The sequence below is a fragment of the Anabrus simplex genome, chromosome 2, assembly GCF_040414725.1.
Source record: "Anabrus simplex isolate iqAnaSimp1 chromosome 2, ASM4041472v1, whole genome shotgun sequence".
NCBI classification, from domain to species: domain Eukaryota; kingdom Metazoa; phylum Arthropoda; class Insecta; order Orthoptera; family Tettigoniidae; genus Anabrus; species Anabrus simplex.
The window spans coordinates 511890149-511917257 of NC_090266.1; the positions used below are offsets into that span (position 1 = coordinate 511890149).

Below are 27109 nucleotides of genomic sequence, written 5' to 3' on the forward strand. Positions count from 1 at the left end.
GCCAGGAGAGTCTACTGCAATCTAAGAATGTTCTCCGAAGGAAAAGATGGCTGTTGAAATCGAACCCAGGAAAGATTAAAAATGATCGGTTTATGATCAGAATAAGTACATCGAAAATCTACAGCCTGTTTCCAGTCATTCAACAGGGTCAGGAATGGAATGAATAAAGCCGCATCTAGCGGCGACAATAGGAATTGTGCCGGCTGCCCAAGCACTCCTCTGGGGCAATGAGCGATGAATGACAAATGAAATTAAATATTGGACAGTGTTGCTGGAATGAATGATGACAGGGAAAACCGGAGTATCCGGAGAAAAACCTGTCCCGCATCCGATTTATCCAGCACGAATATCACATGGAGTGATCGGGATTTGAACCACGGAACCCAGCTGTGAGAGGCCGGCGCGCTGCCGAGTTCGCAACGGAGGCTCATTATAAGTACATTATGAACAGTGAAATCAATTGGTCTCACCTCCTTTTACACACCACTGCCATTAAGTTTATTTACCCCTCCCCCCCCCCCAAAGAAAAATTAAAAGAAGGCGTGTTTCTTTATGTTTAAAGAAGATTCCAAACACCAATTTTCACGTCTATTACCTTCAGTTTTGAGATATAAGTATCCCCATAAAAATAATTCACCTTTTTTCACTTCCTTTCACCCCCCCCCCCCCCCCCCCCCGCGCAGGTGAATTTTCCGGCAAATAATACTCGTTTCTTTGATGGTAAATGATCTTCTAAATACAAATTATCATGACTCTTAAATTATTCAGTTTTTGATTTGTGTGTCCTCATGAAAGGAATTCAACTCCTTTTCACTCCTGCCGCCCAAGATGGTTTCCCCTTCAAAACGCGTTTTTCTTTGTTTTTAAAGGAGAGCCAAATACCAATTTTCACGTCTGTAACAACTTTAGTTTTTATTTGATGTATGTATTCTCATACAATTAAGTCAATTCATTTTTCAATTCTTTCACCCCCCCACCCCCCCTTCATTGGATTTTCCGAAAATACGTGTTTCTTTACTTTTAAAGCAGATTCCAAATATCAAATTTCATGTCTGTAACATCTTCATTTTTGAGATATCAGTAGCCTAATTAAAAGAAATCAACACCATTTTCAGTTACTTTTACACACACCCCCCTTCCACCCAAGTTGTATTACCGAAAACTAAAAATACACGATTCTTTGTTTTTAATAGAGATAAAAATACCATTTTCACTTCTGTAACATGTTAAGTTTTTTGATATATACTGTAGAAATTCTCATTTTAATATTTCACCACTTTTTATTTCCCCTTAAGGGGAGTTTCCAAAAACAAATCACCTGTGTTTCTTTACATTTACAGGAAATTACAAATACCCACTTTTTACGTCTGTAACATTTTACCTTTCTCAGATATTCTGTAGATATAGTCTTTCAAAAAATTCACCCCAATTTGTCACTCCAAGACCACCAGCAACAATGGGAAGAATGTAAACTTAGTTTCTTGAAAGACGAACAAATCAAGGAAGACAATTTTCTCCACGTTTCATTTGATTTGCAAAACGTTCTGAAAGTGTGGTATTGTACTACAGTCACAAAATTGCTGTGTACAACTTTAGAGTATACGAAAGCAACACAGGGGATGGATATTGCTATATCTGGCATGAAACTGAAGGAAAAAGTCCTCCCTCAAACAATGTACGGGATACAGTAAATATACAAGAGGGATGGGAAGGAAAGGGTGGAGTTGTGGAAGATAGGTGGTCTAATGAAGGGGGATGGGAAGGAAAGGGGGGAGTTGTGGAAGATAGGTGGTCTAATGAAGAGGGATGAAAGGAAAGGGGGGGAGTTATGGAAGATAGTTGGTCTAATGGATTAAGGGGAAGGAAATTGCAAGCTAAGGGCTATATTCAGGAGCAGAATTGAGGACAGGTGTCTGTGTGAAATCGGTAGGAATCACTGAACGTAGAACAACAGAGGGAAGATGAGGAACAGGAAACTGTTGTTATGGAGTGTGGGAGTAGGGGGAAAAGAACAGATAGGGAAGGGACATGTAGAGTAGAGAATCGGAAAAGGTGGAACAGGGTCATGAAAGGGAGGAAGAAGTAGCTTCTGCAGGAAAGATAGGAGAGACCAGGAGGGGAGGGGATCAAATGAGGTGAGTAGGGTTGAGGCCCTGGTCATGGGAGATTCCATTGTCAGACGTGTGGAAGAAAGGGGACCAGGGTGAAATGTTATAGAGGAATTAGGTTAAGATAGATGTCGTGGAAAGTAGAAGAGAAAGAGGAGGGAAAGGAGAAGGTGGTAGTTTTTCACATTGGCACCAACAACGTACGGTAAGCAGGTGTAAGTACCATCATAATAGGGGATGTATGTGATCTGGTAAATCAAGCATGGGTGAAGTTTAAGGAAGTGGAGATCATTATCAGTGGAATATGGTGTAGGAGGGATACTGACTGGAAGGTTATCGGGGATTTAAACGAGGCTATGGAATGGGTATGTGGGAAACAGGGAGCAAGATTTCCATATCCTAATGGGTGGGTAGGAGATAGGGATTTATGCTCAGATGGCCTTCACTTGTAATGCAGTGGTAAATAGGGTGGACTAGTATGCCCTTCCTATAAATTGATATTTGCCCCCTTTTGTCCTCTTGAATTCCAAATTTACTTCATATTGTGATCTTTCTTACTTTTAAAGAAAATACTTAAACTTATTCGTCTACTAATGTTATTCCATGCCATCTCTCCACTGACAGCTTTGAACATACCACTTATACAGATGCAGGTGTTTACAGGCTTAATTGTGCTAGTTGTGGAGCCGTATAAGTTGGACAAACTGGGCAAGACTTCACAACTAGATACATGGAGAATGTAAACGCCAGTAAACACCAAAAATTCTCTCTGCTATTAGTAGTCACATGGAGGAGTCTGGACATACATATACCTCAATTTAACAAGATCTGGAGGTAATAAAAAGAGTGAAGAAAGGGTGTCTCATGAATACAACAGAGAACCTATTCATTTTCCTGGACAAATTCTATAATAATCACAATCTGAACGAAAACACAGAAAATAAGAACCCTTTATTTGATTCAGTACCTCCCTTATTAAATCTACTTGTCATCAATAACAAAATAGGCTACGGAATGAAGATTTTTCCTGCCACCTAGAAGGAAAATTTGCCCTCCACCTCCTTCTGCAGCTGTTGTCCCCCATCCCTCCACCAAGCATGTAGACCATGCAAGCACACACAGGTAGAACACCAGGAGGAAAGCAGCATTGAGTGCAGTAGGAGGCCCAGTGTGAGTCAGCTGTCAGGGGTGTCAGATGGAGAGTAAACTTGAAGTCTTAGTAAACACGACAGCAAAATAACTTTTGCTATGTAGCTCCAAAATTTGTTCTCCTTTCCAGATTTGGACACAACCACAACACAAAGAGTTGCTTTTTATCTTGAATACAATTAGGCCTAGTCCAATTCATCTGGCAAGAAAACTCCCCTTTCCATCGCATTAAGGCTGAATGTTATAAGAACTTGTGTAGCTACACATTACTGTTTTAATTATTTATTAAGAAATTTTTAGATCCCTTATTTCAGGATAGTTTTTAAGCGGCTTTTCACGAATGCGTATTTTACATCAAGAGGTGCCAAACAGTGACAACAAAGTGAAAAACATTGACTCTTTAGGCATTTAAGTCTTTTTTTTTTTGTCAAAGACAAGTTGTTTTTAATATTGTGTTTTATCCATGTTACTTGTGATTTTGTGTATATTTTAACTATCATTCAAGATCATGGATAAGGATGTTTTCCATGGAAAAATGAAATATGTACCAACAAAAAAAAATTTTTTTTAATAAATTAATGTTATTGTAATCTAAGAAAATCATAAGATTTTAATGTGGTGGAAATGTGGAACTTCCAAAATGTACAAGTTGGAATTTGTTACATATAAAAACTCCACCACAGATCAAGATGAAATTTATTACTTGTAAGATACCACTTAAAAACAGATCAGATGTAAGGCTTTTCAGGTATTTGCTCCATTCAGAATTGCTAGGCAGACATACCACTTAGTCGAGCAGCTCATCTCCTTTCTCCCAAGTCTTCCCAGCCCAAACTTTGCAACATTTTTGTAAGGCTACTCTTTTCTCGGAATTCACCCAGAACAAATCGAGCTGCTTTTCTTTGGATTTTTTCCAGTTCTTGAATCAAGTAATCCTGGTGAAGGTCCCATACGCTGGCACCATACTGTAGTTGGGGGTCTTATCAACAACTTATATGCCCTCTCCTTTACATCCTTACTATAACCCCTAGATACCCTCATAACCATGTGCAGAGATCTGTACCCTTTATTTACAAACCCATTTATGTGATTACCCCAATGAAGATTGTTCCTTATATTAACACCTAGGTACTTACAATTGATCCCCATAAGGAAATTTCACCCCCCATCAATACAGTAATTAAAAATGAGAGGAATATCCTATTTGTGAAACTCACAACTTGACTTTTAACACCTTTTATCATCATACCATTGCTTACTGTCCATCTCACATTATCAAGGTCATTTTGTAGCAACTCACTAATGAACATGACCTGTTAATATGAACCTTCTATCTCTAGTCTTTCAAGGTGTTCTGTTTTTTATGAATATGAACATGAGTGTACTTCTACAGTTCAACACTAACATTTTTATGTCATCCCTACCTGACTTTCAGATCCCTGTACCCTTATCACCGACTGTGAATGAAGGAAGTGTGGATGCGGGTAATATTTTGCATATCCGTGCAGGGCTCTAACTATAGCAACTCTCCATTAATTTAGTATCGTTCCTTCATGCAAACAGTAATATGAGGTTAAGGATAATGCAAGGATAAATATCCAGAAAGAGGAGGTGACTAACACTAATGAAGTACTTAAATTTACCTATGATTACAAAGACGTTTACAATAAGATACAAATGTTGAAAACTAGAAAAACAGTTGGAATTGATAATATCGTTATGAGGGTACTTAGGGGTTGTAGTAGCTGCCTCTGTGGATCCGTGGTAGAGTGTTGGCCTCCGAATCCCAAGATAGCGGGTTCAAACCCGGCAGAGGTAGTCAGATTTTTGAAGGGCGGAAAAGTCCATTCGACACTCCATGTCGTACGATGTCGGCATGTAAAAGATCTCTGGTGATACATTTGGTATTTACCCGACAAAATTAATTAAATCTCAGCCATAGACGCCCAAGAGAGATCCGGTTTACTCTGTCTGCCATCTAGCGGACCTAGAGTAAAACGGAACGTCGAAATTGACGAGCAGACAGCCAGATGGCGTCATATCGAAATGTCTGCACACGGTAGCTGAGGCCATACGATTATTATTATTATTATTATTAGTAGGGATATAAAGGCAAGGGCATTTAAGTGTCTGGTCAGACCCCAATTAGATTATGGTTCGAGTGTATGGGACCCCCACCAGGACTACTGTAAAAGATACAAAGGAAAGCAGCACGATTTGTTCTGGGTGATTTCCGACAAAGGAGTAGTGTTATGAAATTGTTGCAAAGTTTGGGCTGAGAGGACTTGGAGGAAAAAGGAGACGAGCTGCTCGACCAAGTGGTATGTAATACCAATAAAGTTGGTTGGTCTGTTATTGGACATTATAAATTTTGCAGCTAACTCATTCCTGGTTGCCAGCGTTTCGCCCCAATCAGTGGAGAAATGGCATAGAATGACATTAGTAGACAAATAGGTGTGAGCGGAGCTTTTAAATGTAGGTAGGATCTTTATCTGAAGGTAATGTTGGAATTCTAGAGGAAAAATTCGTGCAAATATTCATTTATAGGATGAGGAGTAAAGGATCGGTATCATATATCAAGGGAAATGTTCGATAAATTTCCAAATTCTTTGAAAATATTTAAGAAAAGGCTAGGTGAACAATTATTATTATTATTATTATTATTATTATTATTATTATTATTATTATTATTATTGTTATTGGACATTATAATAATAATAATAATAATAATAATAATAATAATAATAATAATAATAATAATAGTGTCATTGGTTTTACATCCCACTAACTACTTTTACGGTTTTTGGAGACACTGAGGTACCGGAATTTAGTCCCGCAGGAGTTCTTTTACATGCCAGTGAATCTACTTACATGAGGCTGATGTGCATTTTCAAATACAATACCACCAGACTGATCCAAGATTGAACCTGCCAATTTGGGCTCAGAAGGCCAGCGTCTGAACCATCGGAGTCACTCAGCCTGGCTAGGGGGGGAAACAACTGATATGCCATATGGCCAACAGCCCTAAATGCAGATTGTTTGATTGATTGATTGATTGATTGATTGATTGATTGATTGATTGATTGATTGAACCAATACTAGAGGCATACTACATTGTTTTACACTTTATTTTTTTTGTATGTCCGAGTACGGTTCATATTTCACTTTCGAAGGTGGTGACATGTAACTAGTGTCTTGTTCCACCGTTTGGTAGCAGCACATGCACAGGGGCCAGCGAATGCACTCGTCATAGCCATTTCATAACAACTCTGTCAGCGTAGGAGCAGACAGCATGGAAAGCAACCGTCAGGGACAGCGCTATACGACTTGGTTCCTATGGAAAGAAGGTGTGAACAGTGCAGAAATTCATCGGCGCTTGGTAGTAGTCTGTGGAGAACATGTGGCGTCACAGAAAACAGTTTACAACTGGGTGGAAGGTTGGAAAACAGGACGCACATTGGTGGACAAGGGAACCAGTTCTGGAAGGAATGTGACAGTGTCAACACCAGCCAACATTGCTCGGGTTGAACAGGACATCCAAGGAAACAAATGCATCACATGTATGGAAATGGAGGCAGCCACGTTAATTAACGGGAACACCCTGCAGCGGATCGTGCATGGCCACTTACAGTTGGAGAAGGTGTCATCCATGTCGGTGCCTAGACTCTTGTCTGCAGATGAAAAGCAGAGGTGTGTGGACGCTGTCAGGGAACTTTTGCAACGCCATGATCAAGATCCAGCCGACTTCATGGCTAGGCTTGTGACTGGTGATGAGACATGGCTCCATTACCATGAGCCACAAATGAAACAACAATCGATGCAATGGAAGCATAGGGGCAGTCCACCACCAAAGAAATGTTGAACAAGTGATTGTCACCTGTTTGGGAACATGAAGGAACCTCTGCATGGTTTTGCAGATTTTGCAGAACTGGAAACAGCTGTTAAGGCATGGGTATGCATCACTCCGAATGAATGGTTTGAGGAAGATCTGGAGGGACAGACACATCAATGGCAACAGTGCATACAGTTACAAGGTGATTATGTTAAGAAGGGGACATAACAATTGATGTGTAATGTACTTCACTTGGGTAGAAGAAAATAAAGTGTAAAACAATATAGTACGCCCTTTGTATCATTCCACATCAACTATCCTCTGACAGTGATAAGAAAGGTGAACCCGGTATGGAAAATGTAAAGTCAGTAGAATATTTTAAGTTCACTCAAGTGTTCAAGGCTATTTTAAAAATTCAAGCATTGGTCTCACTTTTTATCATGAAGTGTAAATATGAGTGGTACTGAGTTATTATATTCGGAGCACAACTAGTGTGTCTGGATATTGTGGAAGGTACTACTCATAGGGTCAATTATGCTGCAATAATACATTCTGACTGAGGAAAGCATTGGTGAACTACCTCACTCTCTATTTTGCCAAGTATGTCTCATTATAGTGCCGCCATTGATTTTTGCTGTATCCTTAAAACTGCATAAACTTTGGTGGTACTATTAAGAGGATCCAACAAACCACTAGGTCAATAGCTGCCTCTGTGGATCAGTGGTAGAGGGTCGGCCTCCGGATCCCAAGATAGCGGGTTCAAACCTGGCAGAGGTAGTCGGATGTTTGAAGGGCGGAAAAAAGTCCATTCGACACTCCATGTCGTACAATGTCGGCATATAAAAGATCTCTGGTGACACATTTGGTATTTACCCGACAAAATTCATTAAATGTCAGGCATAGATATCCAAGAGAGTTTCAATTTACTCGGTCTGCCATCTAGTAGGCTTAGAGTAAAATGGAACGTTGAAATTGATGAGCAGACAGCCAGATGGCATCAAATTGAAATATCAGCACACGGTAGCTGAGGCCATATGCTTTTTTTTAAACTAGGTCAATGTCTTAATAGACAGTCATACATATACTAGGTATACAGGGTGAACAAAACATGCCGCACTTGGAGGTCGGCATGTAATTCTTCATCCCATTGCAAGACAAAAGTTTTTATAGCCAAATCGGATCTGGTGCTGTTGGAAAACAAGTTGAAAACAAGAAGCTGTCAACACTGTCACATCCTGCAGCACATCAGAATGTAATAGAAAAATGTGCATCATCCCGCTCTACTGTACCTGGCTGTCGCAGTTCACTGAGAACACTGCCGGGTTATCAAAACCACATGCGCCATGGAGCTACGGCTCGAATCTATATCAGGTTGTTTTTTTTTCTTTTGTGTGTGTGACGTCAGGTCCCTAGTTCCCGTCGTGTAACTGTGTTTGTAAGCATAACATCCTCTTGTCACATGACAATAGTCAAACACCTGACAGTGTGATCCATTCAACTGAATGCACGAGTCGACTAACCATGCAGTGCACAACCATAACTGGTCCTGTCAAGTGCTTGTAGGGCGGCTTCCTGATGGAGTACACAAACAGTGAATACGTCGATATGCTTTTAGTGTTGGGTGCATCCGATAACCAACCTTCTGCTGCTGCTCATGAGTATGCAGCACGGTACCCTCAAAGGCGCCATCCCGATAAGAATGTTTTTCGTCGCCTTGAGCAACACCTGTAGGAAACCGGTAATCTTCGCCCACAAGTAGTGGACAGAGGTCGTCCAAGGACTAGACGTACTCCACAAACAGAGGACGACATTCTTGAAGCTATTCATCAGTCACCTTGGGAAAGTATCCGTGATATTGCAAGGCAGTTCCAGGTATCTCAAACACTGGTTATTGACATGTTGCACGACGAAAAACTGCATCCATATTATTACACGTTAACTCAACACCAGTGGCCAGAAGACTGCATTCAACGATTACAGTTCTGTGAATGGCTTTTGCAACAAGTTGAAGATAATGAAGATTTTATAAAGAATGTGATATGGAGTGACGAATGTAGCTTGACTCAGGAAGGTATTATCAACCATCACAACAGCCATTATTGGTCTGACCACAACCCACATGTCACCCGTGAATGTGGCTTCCAGGCTTGCTTTGGCATGAACCTGTGGGCTGGAATCGTGGCAGGAGTACTTTTAGGCCCTTCCCTATTGCTAGACAAGTTGAATGTGCCCCGCTATCATACGTTTCTGGGCAATACTTTCCCTGATGCTTTAGAAAACGTTCCACTTGGTGTTCAGCAACAGCTTTGGTTTCAGCATGATGGTGCACAGCCACACTTTGGAATGACTGTGCATAACTGGTTAAATGAAGCGTTTCCTGGGAAATGGATTTGTCATGGAGGTCCAATGTTCTGGCCTCCACGTTTCCCGGACCTTAATCCACTAGATTTTTATTTGTGGGGTCACTTAAAGGAACATGTTTATAGTACTCCACCCCTGGATGTACAAGACCTAATAGCTTGCGTGCATGCTGCATCAGCAATGGTGGATGCAGGTGTGTTGTGTAGGGTCCGGCAAAGTATGCTCCAGCGAGTGGCAAAGTGTTTGCAAATGCAAGGTGGTTGCTTTGAACATCTGCTGTGAAGTGAACGTTGCTCGTAAGTGTACATACTGGCTCTGTGAAGATAAGCCTGGACGTCACGCACACTATGGAATTATTTTGCATAGCATAATGGGCAATCCAGTGTAGCCTACTTACTGTACTGTATTGTGTTTCCTTGTACTGGATTGGATAGAGACGATGTTACTGTATCCCCTATTATGTTCTACGTATTGGCTTTATTTGTGCCATGGATGAAATAAAGTGGTCGTTTACGTCTATAAGAAGTTCATGTTATGTTTGAATGTTTAAATAAAGGTAACTGTAACGGTAAGACAGAACATAGTGTATGCATAGTGGAGGTGTACATTGAATACAATTTGATACATTAACTGAGAAAATAATTGGCACGAACGCGACTCGAACATCGGCGCGTCCGCACAACTGGCACTTATGGCATTACCTCGTCTCGCTGAGCTAATGAGACAGCTCCAGCAGAGCGCCGAGTTCATGTGACCTGTGCTTGGCCACACTGTACGCCATTACAGCATTGCCAGAGCCTAGTTTCGTAACTCGCATTTCTATTAAACCTATTTGTGGGACTAGGTTTTGCAAGATAAACTTTTGTCATGAATTCCGATGAGGAACCGCATGCCGCCCTCCACGTGCAGTATTTTTTGTTCACCCTGTATATCATCATTATAGTCTGTTATGCCTTTCCACTCTTCAGTCTGCGGGTTTCTATGAGATAGCTAAGTGCCTCCACAATACTCTATTTGATACTAACTATGTGGCCTCATTCAATTCCAAACCTCTTATCTTTAAATCATTAAAAAAAAAGAGTCTGAAAAACTAGTCTATATGTACAGCTTCATCTATTGAGTTAATTCCTACCTTAGCATTTATCTCAACATTGTGAGTAGCATCCTGTCATTGTTCCAATCTTTTTGTGCCAGCAATTATTCTTACTGCTTTTGCCATCACTGTTCTCTTCCCAATGTATTCTGCTGTTCATGACTCAATAAAAAGTTTTCATTTTACACTGAGAAGATTTTCTAAATGTTCCTTTTGTTTGCCAGTATTTCCCTGCAATCTATAATGAGTTCACCTGATTTACACAAAACGCTATTAATTTTTCCTTCCTTTTTGAAGATTCTACATTATAGTGCGGAAAGGTTTCCATGACATTTCAAAGTCTTTCTATGATTTCTTCTTTAACTAAATATTTTCTTTTCCTCAGTATTTTCCTCTATCATTGTCCCAAACTACATCAGTTTCCTTTATAGCTGTTTTTTATTTGCCTTCTTAAGTTTGCAACCTGCCCCGAGATCTTCATTCCACCAAGATGTTTACTTTCCCCATCTATATAAATAAAATTGTAGGGGGTCCGCTGTCTGTAATTTCTTTTGTTTTGCCAATTTTTCAGATATTTATCCGTTTTAGGTCAACTCAAGACCGAATCGGTGGTTTTTACGTTTCGTGTCTGTTTGTTTGTCTGTTTGTCTGTTCCACCATCACGTCGAAACGGCTAGATAGATCTCAACCAAACTTCATATTTAGTGTATACTCATCCCGGGGAAGGTTTTGATATGCATATCATTTTTAAATCTTTGAATACACGGGGGGTTTATAGGAAAACCAGAATGGTTTTTCCACCATCACGTCGAAACATCTAGATAGATTTCAACCAAACTTCATATTTACAGTATACTTATCCCGGGAAAGGTTTCGATATGCATATCATTTTAAAATCTTTCAATACACGGGGTGTTTATAGGAAAGGCAGGATGGTTTTTTCACCATCACGTCGAAACGGCTGGATAGATCTCAATCAAACTTCATATTTAGAGTATACTCATCCCGGGGAAGGTTTTTATGTGCATATCATTTTAAAATATTTCAACAGATGGGGGGTTTAGAGGAAAACCACTCCATTTTCTCTTACACTATTGATTTTCTGTAAACTTCGTTTACCGTATGTGAAACGTCTCTTCATTATAAACAACTTTCGTTATGTTCATAATTTACCTTACTCTTCACATGACGGAGAAATTTACAATTTTCTGCTGGTACCATGCTCTGCATTGAGTGACCGACAGACCGACAACGAACCTACAGGTTACCATGGCAACGTCTCTGACTGCATGCCAGCAGGGAAGTAATGTATTGCCATTGTCCTCATCATGCCTTTAAATTCGTGGTTGTTCCTTGGGTAGAAGGCAAGAGAGGTGTCAATCGGCCATTCTGCGGAATAAGGGCGGAATATCGTTGGAGGTTATAACCGTCCTCGAACAGCTTCAGTAATAACACCATTAGTCATCTTATCTGTTTACCTAAGAATCCCTGCACCTAATTTGCTCCTCTGTTACGGCTTTCTTATATCCATAACTCACACCAGCATAATTTATTGAGGGGCATAAGTAAGAGCAATACATTCACTTGGTATTTACATATTTGTCGTCATCCGGCTCTCCTCAGTTATTATAATCTATTTTCCATTAATGTCAGATTTCTTAACTATTATTTTCTTCCTTAATTACTCCGTATGTATGTTGATTGTTTGTTTGTTTGTTTGTTTGTTTGTTTGTTTGTTTGTTTGTTTGTTTGTTTGATTGATTGATTGATTGATTGATTGATTGATTGATTGATTGATTGATTGATTGATTGATTGATTGATTGATTGAATCCCAGCAGAAAGGCGTAATTGTTCAATACAATCCTCCACATTCGGTTGGCCTCAGGAACGGCATACAATCTTAAAATTGGGCCAACTCCCGAGATCTCTCAAACATAAGAACACAAGTCGGATGAGAGAAGACAGTGGTGATGGTGCTGATTTTTGTTTCAAGAGGAACTACAACTGGGCAACCATCCTATATTAACAGTAATCAGTGACAAAAATGGAAGGAATCCGACTCTTCCGAAATTAAGTTATCCGCGAAGGGCGTGGAAATGAGGCCTCGAATGTTCTAATGCCGTCGGGGTCTGCAAATAACAAGAATAGACCACGGAAGTTCGGATAATATAGCTAAAGTGAGGAGCGTGGCATAAGTAAGTGCACCTAAGGGTCCGTGGTCGCGAGCCCACCCTGCCAAGTTAAGGACCCCTGGGGCGATTTCAGTCACCTGTTACGACAGGCAGGGAATAACCCGGATGTATTCCTCCCCCCCCCTCCCACCTTCACCACGCAACAGGCGGTTCACAGAAACGAACTACGATGCACACGCTACGCAAAATACAGTAGGCCACTATATACACCAACAGCAATATAAGGAAAGAAATTACGTACAGATGTTACATGGAAATCTTTCCTTTATAAGAGAGACAGCTATAAACAAAGAAATAAGATACACGTGCGGTTGTGTGCTACACAGTCACGGTGCTCCTGTGGGGAAAACCAACATCTACTGCGCAACCAATCTGGGCCACCCGTGAGTCACAGGCAACAGCTACTTCGGTCAGCTTCAGCAGTCTATATCATCCACGTCGATAAGCGTAACCGAAATCAATATTGCTCTGAGCAAAAGGAACTTGACTGCTTAATGGTATTCACACTGGTGGCGCTTAGTTCTTCTCTGTATTACATTGTTACTTTCTAACTGAGATTGTTAACATATCTATGGGAGTGTTCATGTCAGTTGTTGCGTTTAAAAATATCTGAAATATTGTTTCCTGTTTCAGAAGCGTTGCGACGGTACGTTAATTTATTTCCACTTTAGAAATTTTCGGATACTCTAATTTCATTGGGAACCGCTGCATCTGAAATTCTCTTCTGGGCGGGGTTTGTGGTTGTTATTTGGAAGCATTTTGCGGCCTTTCCCTTTCTTTTGCCAATATCTTCATTCTTCGAAGTATCGGATCTCTTTCAATTTCATTCTGATTAGTGATAAGGCAGGATTGTTGAGGAGTTGTCCTTCCTTTTGAAACAATCACCAATACGGTCATTTCAATTCTGTTGCTGATTGCGATTTTTAACCCCTTTGTGGACTTTATCTTCCTTTTCCGATATCTTCAATCTTCGAAGTATCGCATCTCTTCATATTTCGTTCTGATTAGTGTTAACAGAAGATTGTTGCGCATTTGTACTACCTCTCGAAACAATAATCACAACTACCTCTATTTTGTTGACTATTACCCCTTAGTACTTCCTGCCTTCCCAGTTTCTGCTCTGGGAGGGGTTTCTGTTTTTGTTATTTTCGAGCTCATTGCGGCCCTTCCCTTTATTTTGCCGATAACTTCATTCTTCGAAGTATCGGATCTCTTTCAGTTTTCTTCTGATTAGTGTTAATAGAGGATAGTTGCCCCGTTGTACGTCCTGTTAAAACAATAATCACCAGCACCACCGTCACCAACAGAAAATAATCACCACCACATGCACTTTGCTGCCCATTACAGAGTTACTGATTGGGTTTCGACACTTTTGTGACTGTTCCTTTGACCATGCCTGCTAGGAAGCGAATTAACATTGGACGGTCCTTATCAAAAGCTAAAAATGTGAAGATATTGAGGGCTTCCGAGACTGCTTCAGACTGCGAGGCCAGACTCAATGCAGACAGACTGAGGAAGAGCACTCACCGTGATTCGGAGAGTGCTTCTGAGCGCGAGGCCAGGCTTAGCTCACAGAGAGCACGCCAGTCCACATCTAGGGCGTCTGAGAGTGCTTCAGACCGCGAGGCCAGACTCAGTGCAGACAGACTGAGGAAGAGCACTCACCGTGATTCGGAGACTGCTTCTGAGCGCGAGGCCAGGCTTAGCTCACAGAGAACACGCCAGTCCACATCTAGGGCGTCTGAGAGTGCTTCAGACCGCGAGGCCAGACTCAGTGCAGACAGACTGAGGAAGAGCACTCACCGTGATTCGGAGAGTGCTTCTGAGCGCGAGGCCAGGCTTCGCTCACAGAGAGCACGCCAGTCCACATCTAGGGCTTCTGAGACTGCTTCAGACCGCGAGGCAAGACTCAGATCGCAAAGATTTAGACAGATGTGTTTAAGAGAAACAGAATCAGAGGATCAGCGGACGGCTCGAATGGAGCATGACAGAGAGCACCATTCCCTCATACGCAAAAACCTAACTGCGGAGGAATATTCTCAGGCGTTAACACAACGACGAAGTACCTACGCATCGTTAAACGAAATGCAAAATGTCCAGCAGGAAGAGAAAAGACAACGTGCAGCAGAAAGACGTACATCAGAGACCACTGATGAATATCTCAGACGGTTAGATGAAGATAGAGTGAGACATGCCAATGTTAGAGAATTACATTCAACGTCAATTGAATCTAGGTGTCCTAATATGATTCCATGGCATGAAAAGCAGCGAAGTGCATATGCTTATAACCCTCTTATCGACTACCATCCAAGAGCCCATATAGGGTCTTTGAGTAAAGTGTGCCCTTTCTGTAGGGCTCTCAAATGGAAGCAAGAGCCAGAGGGAATGTGCTGCTCTTCCGGAAAAATTAAATTAAATCATCTAACTCCTCTACCGGAACTTCTTATTTCTCTGTTAAATGGGACGCATACTGACTCTCGCCATTTCCTTCAGTTTGTGCGAGCCTACAACAGCGCATTCCAAATGACAAGCTTCGGAGCTACTAAAGTAGTGGAAGGAAATTTTATGCCAACATTCAAAATTCAAGGACAAGTATACCACTTAATAGGTTCACTTCTCCCTGCAAACAATGAAAATTCTAAATATCTTCAAATATATTTCATTGCAGACCACAAAGCACAGGTAGATCAAAGAACAGCAATAATACCAAATTTAAAAACCCATTTAGTTAATGATTTGCAGGGCATGTTACATGATGTGAACCCATATGTCAAGGAACTGAAGACAACTCTAGAGACAATGCCGGACGGTGACACCCACAAGATTGTGATCCACGCCGACCGAGTTCCTGCTGGTGAGCACAGAGGCTGTTATAATCAGCCGACAACAAACGAGATAGCTGTCATATTGGTTGGACACGAATGTGATAAGCGAGACATCGTGCTTCGGACAAGAGACCAGGGCCTGAGACGAATATCTGAAATCCACCGATCATACGACGCTCTTCAATATCCCCTGATGTTCCCTCGTGGAGCTGATGGCTACCACTTCCTACTGTACCACGTAGACCCACGAACCGGAGAACTAAAGACCCCTCTCAAGAAAATATCTTCTCTTCAGTTTTATTCTTATCGTATAATGATAAGACAAGGCGAGGTAAACTACTTACATTGTTACCGTCAACTGTCCAATCAGTTCTGGGTAGACATGTATGCTAAAATAGAGACTGAAAGGTTAGTCTATATCAGAACACACCAAAGGGAATTAAGGGCTGAGAGCTACATTCACCTTAAAGACGCCCTGAGGAAGGACGAGGGTAACATGGCAGATTTGGGACGGTTAGTCATTTTACCGTCCACTTTCACTGGAGGACCCCGATATATGCACGAGCGATCTCAAGATGCACTCTGTTATGTGCGAAAATACTCATGTCCAGATCTTTTTATTACAGCTACAACTAATCCAAAATGGGAAGAAATTGGTAATGCCGTATATAATGGTCAGTCAGCGAATGATCGTCACGACATTATTACACGTGTATTTCACATGAAATTAAAATCTCTCATGGACTTACTAACCAGAGAACAAATATTTGGGCCAACTCTTTGTTTTATGTACTCTGTTGAATGGCAAAAGCGTGGCTTGCCTCACGCCCACATATTATTATGGCTTGAGGACCAGATACGACCCGTCGATATTGATAAGGTTATTAGTGCTGAATTTCCAGATCCTGATAAAGATCCACAGCTTTTTAACATAGTTAAATGTCACATGGTCCATGGACCATGCGGATCTTTCAACGTAGGCTCACCATGTATGAAAGGTGGACGATGCTCAAAACGATACCCACGAGCATTCGTCAATGAAACTGTCACAGGGAACGATGGGTACCCATCCTACAAGCGCAGGATTCCTTCTATGGGTGGCTTCACTGCACGCCTTATGATAAATGGACAGGTTATGGAAGTGGATAATAGATGGATAGTGCCATACTGTCCTGTTTTGTCTAGGGTATTCAAAACACACATCAATGTTGAATACTGTAGCAGTGTTAAGTCCATCAAATACATCTGTAAGTACATCAACAAAGGAAGCGATCAGGCAGTCTTAGGTTTGCAAGACAAAAATGATGAAGTGTGCCAGTATCAGAGCGGAAGGTACATATCCAGCTCAGAAGCAGTTTGGCGAATTCTTTCATTTCCTATCCATGAAAGGTATCCTCCAGTAATGCATTTAGATGTTCATCTACAAAATTTTCAAAGAATTGTCTTTACTGCAGAAACGGCTCATGACATAGTAGAAAATCCACGTAACACCACCTTAATGGCATTCTTTAACTTATGTCAGACAGATGATTTTGCTAAGACACTGTTGTATGAAGACGTTCCCTCTTACTATACGTATAACAAACAGCAAGGTACCTTTGTAAGAAGAAAGAAAGGAGTACCTGTGGTGGCATTTTCGGGCGTTAGAAAGCAGCACGTAATTAGCCGAGTGTATGCAGTCCATCCTAATAATTCCGAGTGCTTCTATTTACGCATGCTTCTGTTCACTGTCAGGGGACCAACATCCTTCACTGACCTTCGCACCGTCAATGGCATACTTCACCCTACATATCGGAGTGCATGCAAAGCCCATGGATTACTCCTGGATGACTCTCAATGGGAAGAGACACTGAAGGAGGCGATAGTTTCACAAAGCCCAGCAAAACTTCGCCGGCTTTTTGGCATATTGTTAGTCTTTTGCAGTCTCTCTGATCCATTGTATCTGTGGAACAAATATAAGGAGAGCCTAGCAGAAGATTTCTTACGACAACTTTCCCGCTGTAACGACGGTACTGCTCATGAAATGATCGCCCATGTGGAAGACAGATGTCTTCAAGACCTCGAAGAATACGTTCTATCGATTGGCGGTCAGCCTTTGAACATTTACGGCCTTCCTTCCCCTCAGATCTTACAAACGTTAAATGCTGACTATCTCAGGGAAACAAATTACGATAAAGAAGCGTTAAGGTCTTTTGTTATATTAAATGAAACAAAACTTACAGATGAACAGACTGTAGTATATCGGGAAATATTAAACTGTGTTAGAAATAAGGAAAGTAGAATGTTTTTCTTAGACGCTCCGGGCGGAACTGGAAAAACATTCCTGATTAACTTACTGTTGTCTAAGATCAGACAGGATAGTAAGATTGCTGTAGCAGTAGCCTCTTCGGGGATCGCAGCCACTCTATTACCCGGTGGCAAAACTGCTCACTCGATGTTTAAAGTGCCTATAGATCTTGACTGCACAGAGTCACCAGTATGTAACATCACAAAACAAAGTAACATATCCAAGGTTCTGCAAGACTGCAGTCTTATAATTTGGGATGAATGCACTATGGCTCACAGAAAGGCAATTGAAGCAGTTGACCGAACGCTGCGGGACATCCGAAACAGTGATAACTTCTTTGGAGGTGTCCCTATCCTCTTTTCTGGTGATTTTCGTCAAACGTTACCGGTTGTTCCAAGAGGGAGCAGAGCAGATGAAGTGAATGCTTCATTAAGGAGATCATCACTTTGGCCAAATATCAAAAAACTGTCTCTGACACAGAATATGAGGGTACATCTAGGTGGTGATGAAAACATACATACATTCACTGAAATATTGTTGTCGATTGGGAACGGCTCACTGGGAGACAGTAACGGGATCATTACTCTTTCTGATGAATTTTGTTTGTCGCTTTCTAACCTTGAAGCTCTCATTTCATCGGTGTACCCGGACGTAGAAAATATTAGGAGCAAACCCATCTCATGGCTCTGCTGCAGAGCGATCTTAACTCCAACTAATGAACAAGCGGCGTACATTAATTCGACTATCCTCACAATGTTCCACGGCGAGGAGACAGTTTATACGTCTGTCAATCAAGTAATCAACTCTGACGACGCAGTTCACTATCCTCCTGAGTTCCTGAATTCTATAACGGCTCCGGGGCTTCCATCGCACAAAATTACCTTAAAGATCGGAGCACCAATCATACTCATGCGCAATCTCAGCCCACCTAATTTGTGCAATGGGACAAGATTTCAGGTAAACGCCCTCCACAAACATGTGATAGAGGCAACTATCATGACTGGATGCGGTGAAGGAGAGTCAGTTCTTATCCCGCGGATACCACTAATCCCAACCAACTACCCGTATGAGTTCAAGCGTCTGCAGTTTCCAGTCAGCCTCTGCTTTGCGATGACTATTAATACATCCCAAGGCCAGACGTTGAGTATTGCTGGACTTGACCTCAGATCACCCTGCTTTTCCCACGGGCAACTGTACGTCGCATGTTCCCGAGTCAGCAGCAGCAAGTCCCTGTTTATATGTGCACCAGAAAATAAAACACAAAATATTGTTTATCAAGAGGTTCTTCAATGACTCTGTTCTTCCTTCGCTTCAGTACGTGTACTGGTGACAAATTAAATGAAATTGATCCCATAAACGAATAGACTCCGAATTATGGGAAGATCATCAGTGTTACTTAATTTTTCCAAGCACACTATTGATTATCTGGAAGTAGAAATGGGAGCATGCCAACATAATGAAAACTGGCTAAATCGACACTGACTGGGAATAGGGAAGAAGACCTAACGTTAAAATGGGAATTCTCCGAATTGACTGCGATTGGCCCTAGGTAAGGGGGTCTGCCCTTAAAATGAAAACTCCTGAGCTTGATTGACACTGGTGGTAGGCAAGGGGGAGTGCTATTATAATTAAAACTCCTCAACTCGATTGTGAAGTGCAGTAGGTAAGGGGCTTGCTATTATAAAAATCCTTCCCAATTCGACTATGACTGGAAATAGGAAAGGAGATCGGCCGTTATAATAGCAACTTCAAACTCGACTGTGACTAGCACTGGTAAACTCTACCAGCATTGATGATGAAAACTCCCCATTTTGAATGTGACTGGTAGTAGGCAAGGGGAACTGCTACTATAATTAAAACTCCTCAACTCGATTGTGACTCGCAGTAGGCAAGCGGGACTACCATTATAACCAAACCTCGCCAATTACATTATGACTGAATATAGGAAAGAGGGCTGTGGCTACCTATAGGCAAGTGGGCCGGCCATTATAATGAAACCTGCGCAAGTCCATTGTGACAGGCAATAAGAGAAAGTATGCCTGTCATCATAACTAAAGGGTGTATTCTGCCCGAAGGCAGGTCCGAACCTCCGCAAATGTGTGCCTGAGCCGGAGTTTACGTACGGTAGGGTGGCCAGTCCCTTTCCGCTCCTCCATTCCCTTAACCCCCACCAACAGCGCGTGGCAACCCATCCAAATCTTGACCACGTCCAATGTTGCTTAACTTCGGAGATCTCACGGGATCCGGTGCTTCAACACGGCTACGGCCGTTGGCTGTCATCATAACCAAAGCTGCTCAAATCTACTGTCTGTGGCGGTAGGGAACCTTCCACCTCGACTGTGACTGGCAATAGGCATGAAAATACCCCACGTCGGTTGTGACTGGCAGAAGGTAAGGGGGCCTGCCAATATAATTTTAACTCCTCAACTCAATGTTTTTCGCAGTAGACAAACTGGAATAATATTACAATGAAAACTGTCCAACTTCGTTGTGACTGCCAATACGCAAGGGGGCCTGGCAATATAATCAAAACACGATAACCGGAAATAGGAAAGAAGATCTGCCGTTATCATGGGAACCCCCAAATTGACTGGGTTTGGCAGTAGCAAGGGGACCTACTTTTGTAACCCACACGCCCGAACACATTTTTGATTGGTAATAGGCAAGAAGGCTTGACATTGTCATGAAAAGTCGCCAACTTGATACTAACTGGCCATAGGCAAGCGGAAATGCCATTTCAATGAAAACTTCGCAAATCAACAGTGACTGGGGATAGCAAAGACGACCTATAATGATAATGGGAACTTTGAAATTCGATTGTGACCGCCTGCCCACCAGTGGGCCTGCCATTATATTGAAGAACCCTAAATACATTTCGCTAACAGTAGACAAATGGGCCTTCTTTTCTAACCAACACTTTCCAACTCATCTGACTGGGAATAGCAAAAATGATCTACCGTAATAACGGAAACCATCCACCTCGACTGTGACCGGCACTAAGTAAGCAACCGAGCTCGATAGCTGCAGTCGCTTAGGTGCGGCCAGTATCCAGTAATCGGGGGATAGTGGGTTCGAGCCTCACTGTCGGCAGCCCTGAAGATGGTTTTCCGTGGTTTCCCATTTTCACACCAGGCAAAAGCCGGGGCTGTACCTTAATTAAGGCCACGGCCGCTTCCTTTCACTTCCTAGGCCTTTCCTATCCCTTCATCGCCATAATACATATCTGTGTCGGTGCGGCCTAAAGCAAATAGCAAAAAAATAAGTAAGCAGAACTGTCTTTATAATTAAAACTCCCAACTCGACTCTGACTTCTACTCGAACTCCCCAATTGGACTAATACTGTCGGTAGACAAGTCCGCTTGCCATTATAGTTAAAACTCCCCAACTGATTATCATTGGAAAAAGGAAACAAGATATCCCATTGTATTGGGAACTCTCGAACTCGACAGCGACTGGAAGTACACACGGTGGCCTGGCATTAAAACGGAAAAACTCCATCACGTTTTTGATTGCTAACACCCAAGGCCACCTGCGATTTCATGATACTTCCCCAACTACACTATGACTGGAAATAGGGAAGGTATTTTCAATATAATGGCACGTTCCCTTTACTACTGTCAGTCGCAGTCGAATTCGAGTGCTATCATGATGCCGTGTCATAAGAGGCGACTACAAGCCACCTCAGGGGCTGTTAAGTAGGGAGTATGGGTTGGCGATCGCGGGGCCTTAGCTGAGTCCTGACATTGCTTCTGTTTCCTTGTGCTAGGCTTCTCACTTTCATCTATCCTTTTCGACCTCCCTTGGTCAACTTTCGTTCTATTTCAACTCGCACGGTATTACGTGTGGAGGCCTTTCATTTTCACGCCCTTTGTGGCGAGGGGGGGAGTGATATATACAAATAATCGAAAATAGTGTCGAATCCATAGATTTCGGGGTCGCTGACATGAATACTGACACTTCGGATTTTTTAAAGTTCAACTTCAGCCCCCTTTGCGGTGGGGGCGTACAAATATAACCTACTATGTGGAAAAAGTACTGTGGGAGCAAGACGCCCCTAGAACCCCTCGGTAGGGGGGTGAAATATAATATATATATTAATAAATTGAAGTCGCTTTGGAGCGATCTATACACACTGTAATACATATATGTAAAAATTAAGGTATAAAAACGAGACTCACCTAAGGGTCCGTGGTCGCGAGCCCACCCTGCCAAGTTAAGGGCCTACTCACTGCCTTTACAGTAATTTACGGAGGAATCCGTATACAATGTAGAGTACCGTAGCGAAGCACGGGTACATTTGCTAGTCTTTATATATAGTTGTTCATAGGCATTTCCATGCTGTTTCTACTTCAGCATTTCTGTTTGTCACCCATTCCCTTTCTACACACTGAAGCTACTCACTGTCTCACCTTTGGAACTTTCAACTAATCACATCCACGTACTTCTAATTTCCTTGTCCTGGGGATTTTCTGCCCTTATCAATCTGCAGATGAACTCTTCTATCTCTATCCTAGGCTTAGTGATTCTTAATTCACTACAGATCAGATAGTGGTCCTTATCATTGAAAAATTTCTGGAAAAATCATAGATTTTTAAGTAGTAGTAGTAGTAGTAGTAGCAGTAGCAGCAGCAGCATAAATTTGTTGATTTAGTGACAAAATTGTAATTCATTCTGTTGGTGATGAAACTGAATATTATTGAAAGTGCCTCACAACATGTATAGTATTAGATTCTAATGGAAATGAACTAAGAATAACTGATTACAATGTTAATGTTTTTATGCTCCACTATGTTTTTGCTATGAACAGTTTCTTTCTGCTTATTAGGCTCATATTAAATTCCCAGGTCTATCATGGAGGAAATACATCTCGGTATGAGGCTATTGTAAAAATTGAAATTACAAGAATCTAATTCTCGGTCATCCTAAAAGAGTAGTTTTCGTAGGTTTCTCCCTTCAACTCAAGACAACTTCCACTATGGTACCCGGTGTAGAGAGCACATTCGTTAAAATAGAAGCCATGATTTCAGTGTCAACTTGGTTAATATACCACCTTTTAAGTTTTTCAGTCTGTCAAATACAAGATACATAAATTTATGAATAGACTAGAACATACCTGAAAAAAGGAAACAACTGAAACAAAGGATATATGTTATATAGACTATAGAAACCACAGTTGCCATCAACCCAATCCTAGCTATAATTAATTACAAATACACCAGGAGAAACACCACAAATACAAAATGTTGGACAGGCTATACACAACATGAGCACATGAAGCAGTTGACAACAATGTCCCAACACCCCTAATTGGAGCACCACCATCACCGTCAAGAACAACTACAACCACCTTGATTTACGAATCAATGAGATGTTTTAAGTTCAATAAATCATCCTGCAAACTCTTTCTCATTAATTTGGACCCAGAATCATATCTGGTAATGAACTATAACTAATTATAGTGTGAATGGTTTTATGTCCCACTGATTGGCTGAATGGTCAGCATGAGGCCTTCGGTTCAAGGGTCCCGGGTTTGATTCCCAGCCGGGTTGGGGATTTTAATTGCCTCTGTTTAATTCCTCTGGCCTGGGGACTGGGTGTCTGTGTTCATCCCAACACTTTCCTCTTCATATTCACACAACCCACTACACTACCAACCACCACAGAAACAAGCAATAGTGGTTACATCTCTCCATATAGGGTTGGTGTCAAGAAGGGCATCCGGCCGTAAAACAGGGCCAAATCCACATGTGCGACACAGTTCGCACCCGCGACCCCACAGGTGTGGGAATAGCGGTAGAAAATGAAGAAGAAGAAGAAGAAGAAGTGTTCATGGTTTTATGTTCCACTAACTATTTTTATGTTTCTCAGAGACTGTGAGGTGCCAGAATTTTGTCCTTCAGAAGTTGTTTTACCTGGCAATAAATCTACTGACATGAGCAGTGAGTTTGTCAACAGCAGCCATACCTATATTTGAAGAATTTGATTTGTAATCTGGCTTGCATGGTTAATAATTAAGAAGTTCATCCCACACAAGGAAAATAAGTCAATGAATGGAGCCACACTGAGAAATTAATTTTTTTTAGCAAGATTTGATATACACGTAATTTTAGTATTAGGAGGAATTGTATAGAGTAGACAAGATACTTCATTAATAATGAGGAAGAGACAGTTTTCTAAAAAAAGTTTAATTGTAATATTGGACAACAGTTCTTATTTGTATCTATCAGCTCAAGTTTTATTTGTAATCCTGTAATTGGGAGAGAGACAGCTTTTATTAGAAGAATAACTACACTCATGTTCATGAAACCAGAACACCTTGAAAGGCTAGAGATAGGAATTTCATATTCACAGGACATGTGCATTAGTATGTTCTGAAGAAATGACTAGCATTTGAAGCATGTCGACCCTCAGGTTCAAGGTCCACATCAATTTCTCGGCGCACCACCACCAACTGGTAAAATGTGCCTGCGGCTATCGTTGTCGCTATAAACTGAAGGTAATGGATCAGTGTGACTTGAGCAGACGTGCAGGATGCCTTGCAGATGTATGCAAGAACCATACCGTCAAATGAGCGAGTTTGAAAGAGGGCACATTGTTGGCATGAGAGAACGTGATGCAGCCATCCGGGAAATTGCTGCTCGTGTGGGGCGAAGTGTGTCAGCAGTGCAACAGATGTGTACAGAATGGTTCACAGAAGGCCGTAGAACATGACTAGATGGGACTAGTCGCATTACCCAGACCACCCCCCGAGAAGATCGACACCTCATCCGAATGGCATTGCAAGAGAGATCTGCGTCGTACTCGGTTCTGGCGCAACAGTGAAACAGTGTAACACATCATACACTATCAGGAGTGACCATCCGTCACAATTTATTATGGTCTGGGTTATCGGCGCATCGTCCACTTCTCTGCCTACCTTTCACCACTGTGTATAAACATGCTAGACTACAATGGTGTATGGAACGACGTCGGTGGGGACAGAAATGGGAGCAGATAGTGTTTTCGGACAAATCCAGATTCTGTTTGTTTGAAAATGACGGCCGCATTTTGGTTTGCCGCAGACAGGGGGAGAGGCATCACACTGACTGCATTCGCACAAGACATACAGCGCCAACTCAAGGCCTTATGGTGTGCGGTACTATTGGGTACAAACATAAATCACAGTTGGTGCGTGTCCAGGGCACTGCGACCAGTCTGACCTATGTGAATGACATCCTGTGACCCGTAGCCATACCCTTTCTGCACAACACCCCAGATGCCATATTGCACCAGGACAATGCGTTACTACATGTTGCTGCACGAACACGTGCCTTCTTGTTGTCACAGGATGTCAGACAGTTACCCTGGCCCACCCGATCACCGGAGTTGTCGCTAGTCGAAACTGTGTGGGATATGGTGAAATGACAGGTGCAGCACTGTGACCCAGTGCTAACCACCAAAGATGAACTGTGGAAGCAAGTGAATGCAGCATGGATGGCTATACCCCAGGATGACATTTGCGCCTTATACACATTGATTTCATCACACATGGAACAAGTAGCCCATGGAAGACCCAGTGCCTACTAGGCAACAGGACATATGCTGAACCTAGGTGACTGAAATGCTAATCGTTTCTGCAGAACATGTCCTGTGAATATGAACTTCTTGTCTCTAGTCTTTCAAGGTGTTCTGTTTTTTTACGAGCATGAGTGAGGTTTTTAATTACAATGTAATGTGTGATTTTAATCAAATCATTGATATTTTTAGGAAATTATTTGTGCTGAGGAACAGAATAGACTGTTTTCTTGAAACATGTATGATTAGGTAAATGTAATAAAGTGTTTTGTTTAAGAGAGTGTAGTATTAACAGGTCAGACTCCTATCTAACTCCTGATTTTCAGTGTAATGAGATTAATGGTAAAAGTCTATGTGGACCAAAAAAAAAATGGCAAGTTAATAACTTCTGAATGAAGAATTAGTCAACAGACTGATCATAAAAGCAAACTATTCAGAATTACCATATTTATAGGGTGTGGAGATTCAGTCTATGTTCTTCAAGAGTTTCAAGAATGTTTGATTACACTGAAGAAGTCCTTTCAATTTATATGGATAAACCTTTGTGATGAGTGCAGTAATTCGTTCTTCACTCACCACTCATGGTGCAAGTAAAAGTCTGCTTTGATCAATTAGTGAACTTTGTGAAATGTTACTCTTATATATATCCTGTACAGTGTGGTGTTTCAAGTCCTGTACAATGTGAACTGGGTAAATGAGTGTTAGAGGGTTGGACATACTGATAAATCATTTGAAAGAAATAATTCAATATCTTGCACCGTTGTCAGTTTATCAGCTGCTGAAGTTAGCGAATCAGATCACCTCGCGGGTGAGTTCATATGGGCTTTGCGCGGCGGTGTTGCTAAATCTCCATGTGACTGAAGAATGGCTTGCAAGCCATGCCAAGAAATCAGCATCAAACACAAATACAACACTGCTTTCAGCCGGTGTCACTGTAGTGTACTTGCTTTGGTGCAATCCTGTCAGCTCAGAGGTCCGTATTCAAACCCTTCCCCTGGCGAAGTTTAATTCTTCAACTGGTTCTCTCGTGTTGGTCCTAAGCCACTTACAGATTTAGTAACACAGCCTCGCAAAGCGCATTTGAATTCTCCCATCAAGTGATCTGATTGGCTAACTTCAGCAGCTGATAAAATGACAATGGTATGATATATCAAATTATTAATTTCAAATTATTTATCAGCATGCCCAATGCTCTAACGCTTCCTATTCAGAGGCAGAAAAATGCTCTTTGCACCACCCAAATGTAAACTTTCCATTGTTCTCTTGTGGTCCATTAACAGCTAATACTGTACATGTAAACTAGACATGTGGTACTTCAAACAATATCAACAACATTGTGCTCTTGCGACCTTGAAGTGGGATAGGATACTCAGTAGCCAGAATCGAACCCGCCAACCTCGGCTTCTACAGTCTGATCCACTCAATCTGACAGGATGAATAATATTTATTGACTTATAAGTAAAGCTTGCTCTTGGTGATAAAAGGAAGTGTAACTTACGTCCATTTTTCCCAAATCTGCGATGTTTGTTCAAGCGTCGTCGTCTGGTGCCCATTTCCGGAGAATATATTGGTAGCACATCATTGCTAAGCTCATCCTGTTGTAGGGCAGCCTCCAGGTCATGTATGGTGTACCCTTTCTCAGAGGAAGGACTGGCGTGATTCGACTCCTCGCTCAGTTTGTATATCCTTTCCTGTAAATAGCATATA

The 27109-nt window shown here is 41.7% G+C and overlaps 1 protein-coding gene across 1 annotated transcript in view; it reads right to left on the minus strand.

Moving 5' to 3' along the window:
• The window catches only part of LOC136863584 (spondin-2), a 278873-nt gene that overhangs the window by 14246 nt on the left and 237518 nt on the right, over positions 1-27109 (minus strand). Inside the window, exon 5 of the mRNA XM_067139964.2 lies at positions 26901-27093. Coding sequence (XP_066996065.1) covers positions 26901-27093 — 193 coding nt within the window. The remainder of the gene's footprint in view (positions 1-26900; positions 27094-27109) is intronic.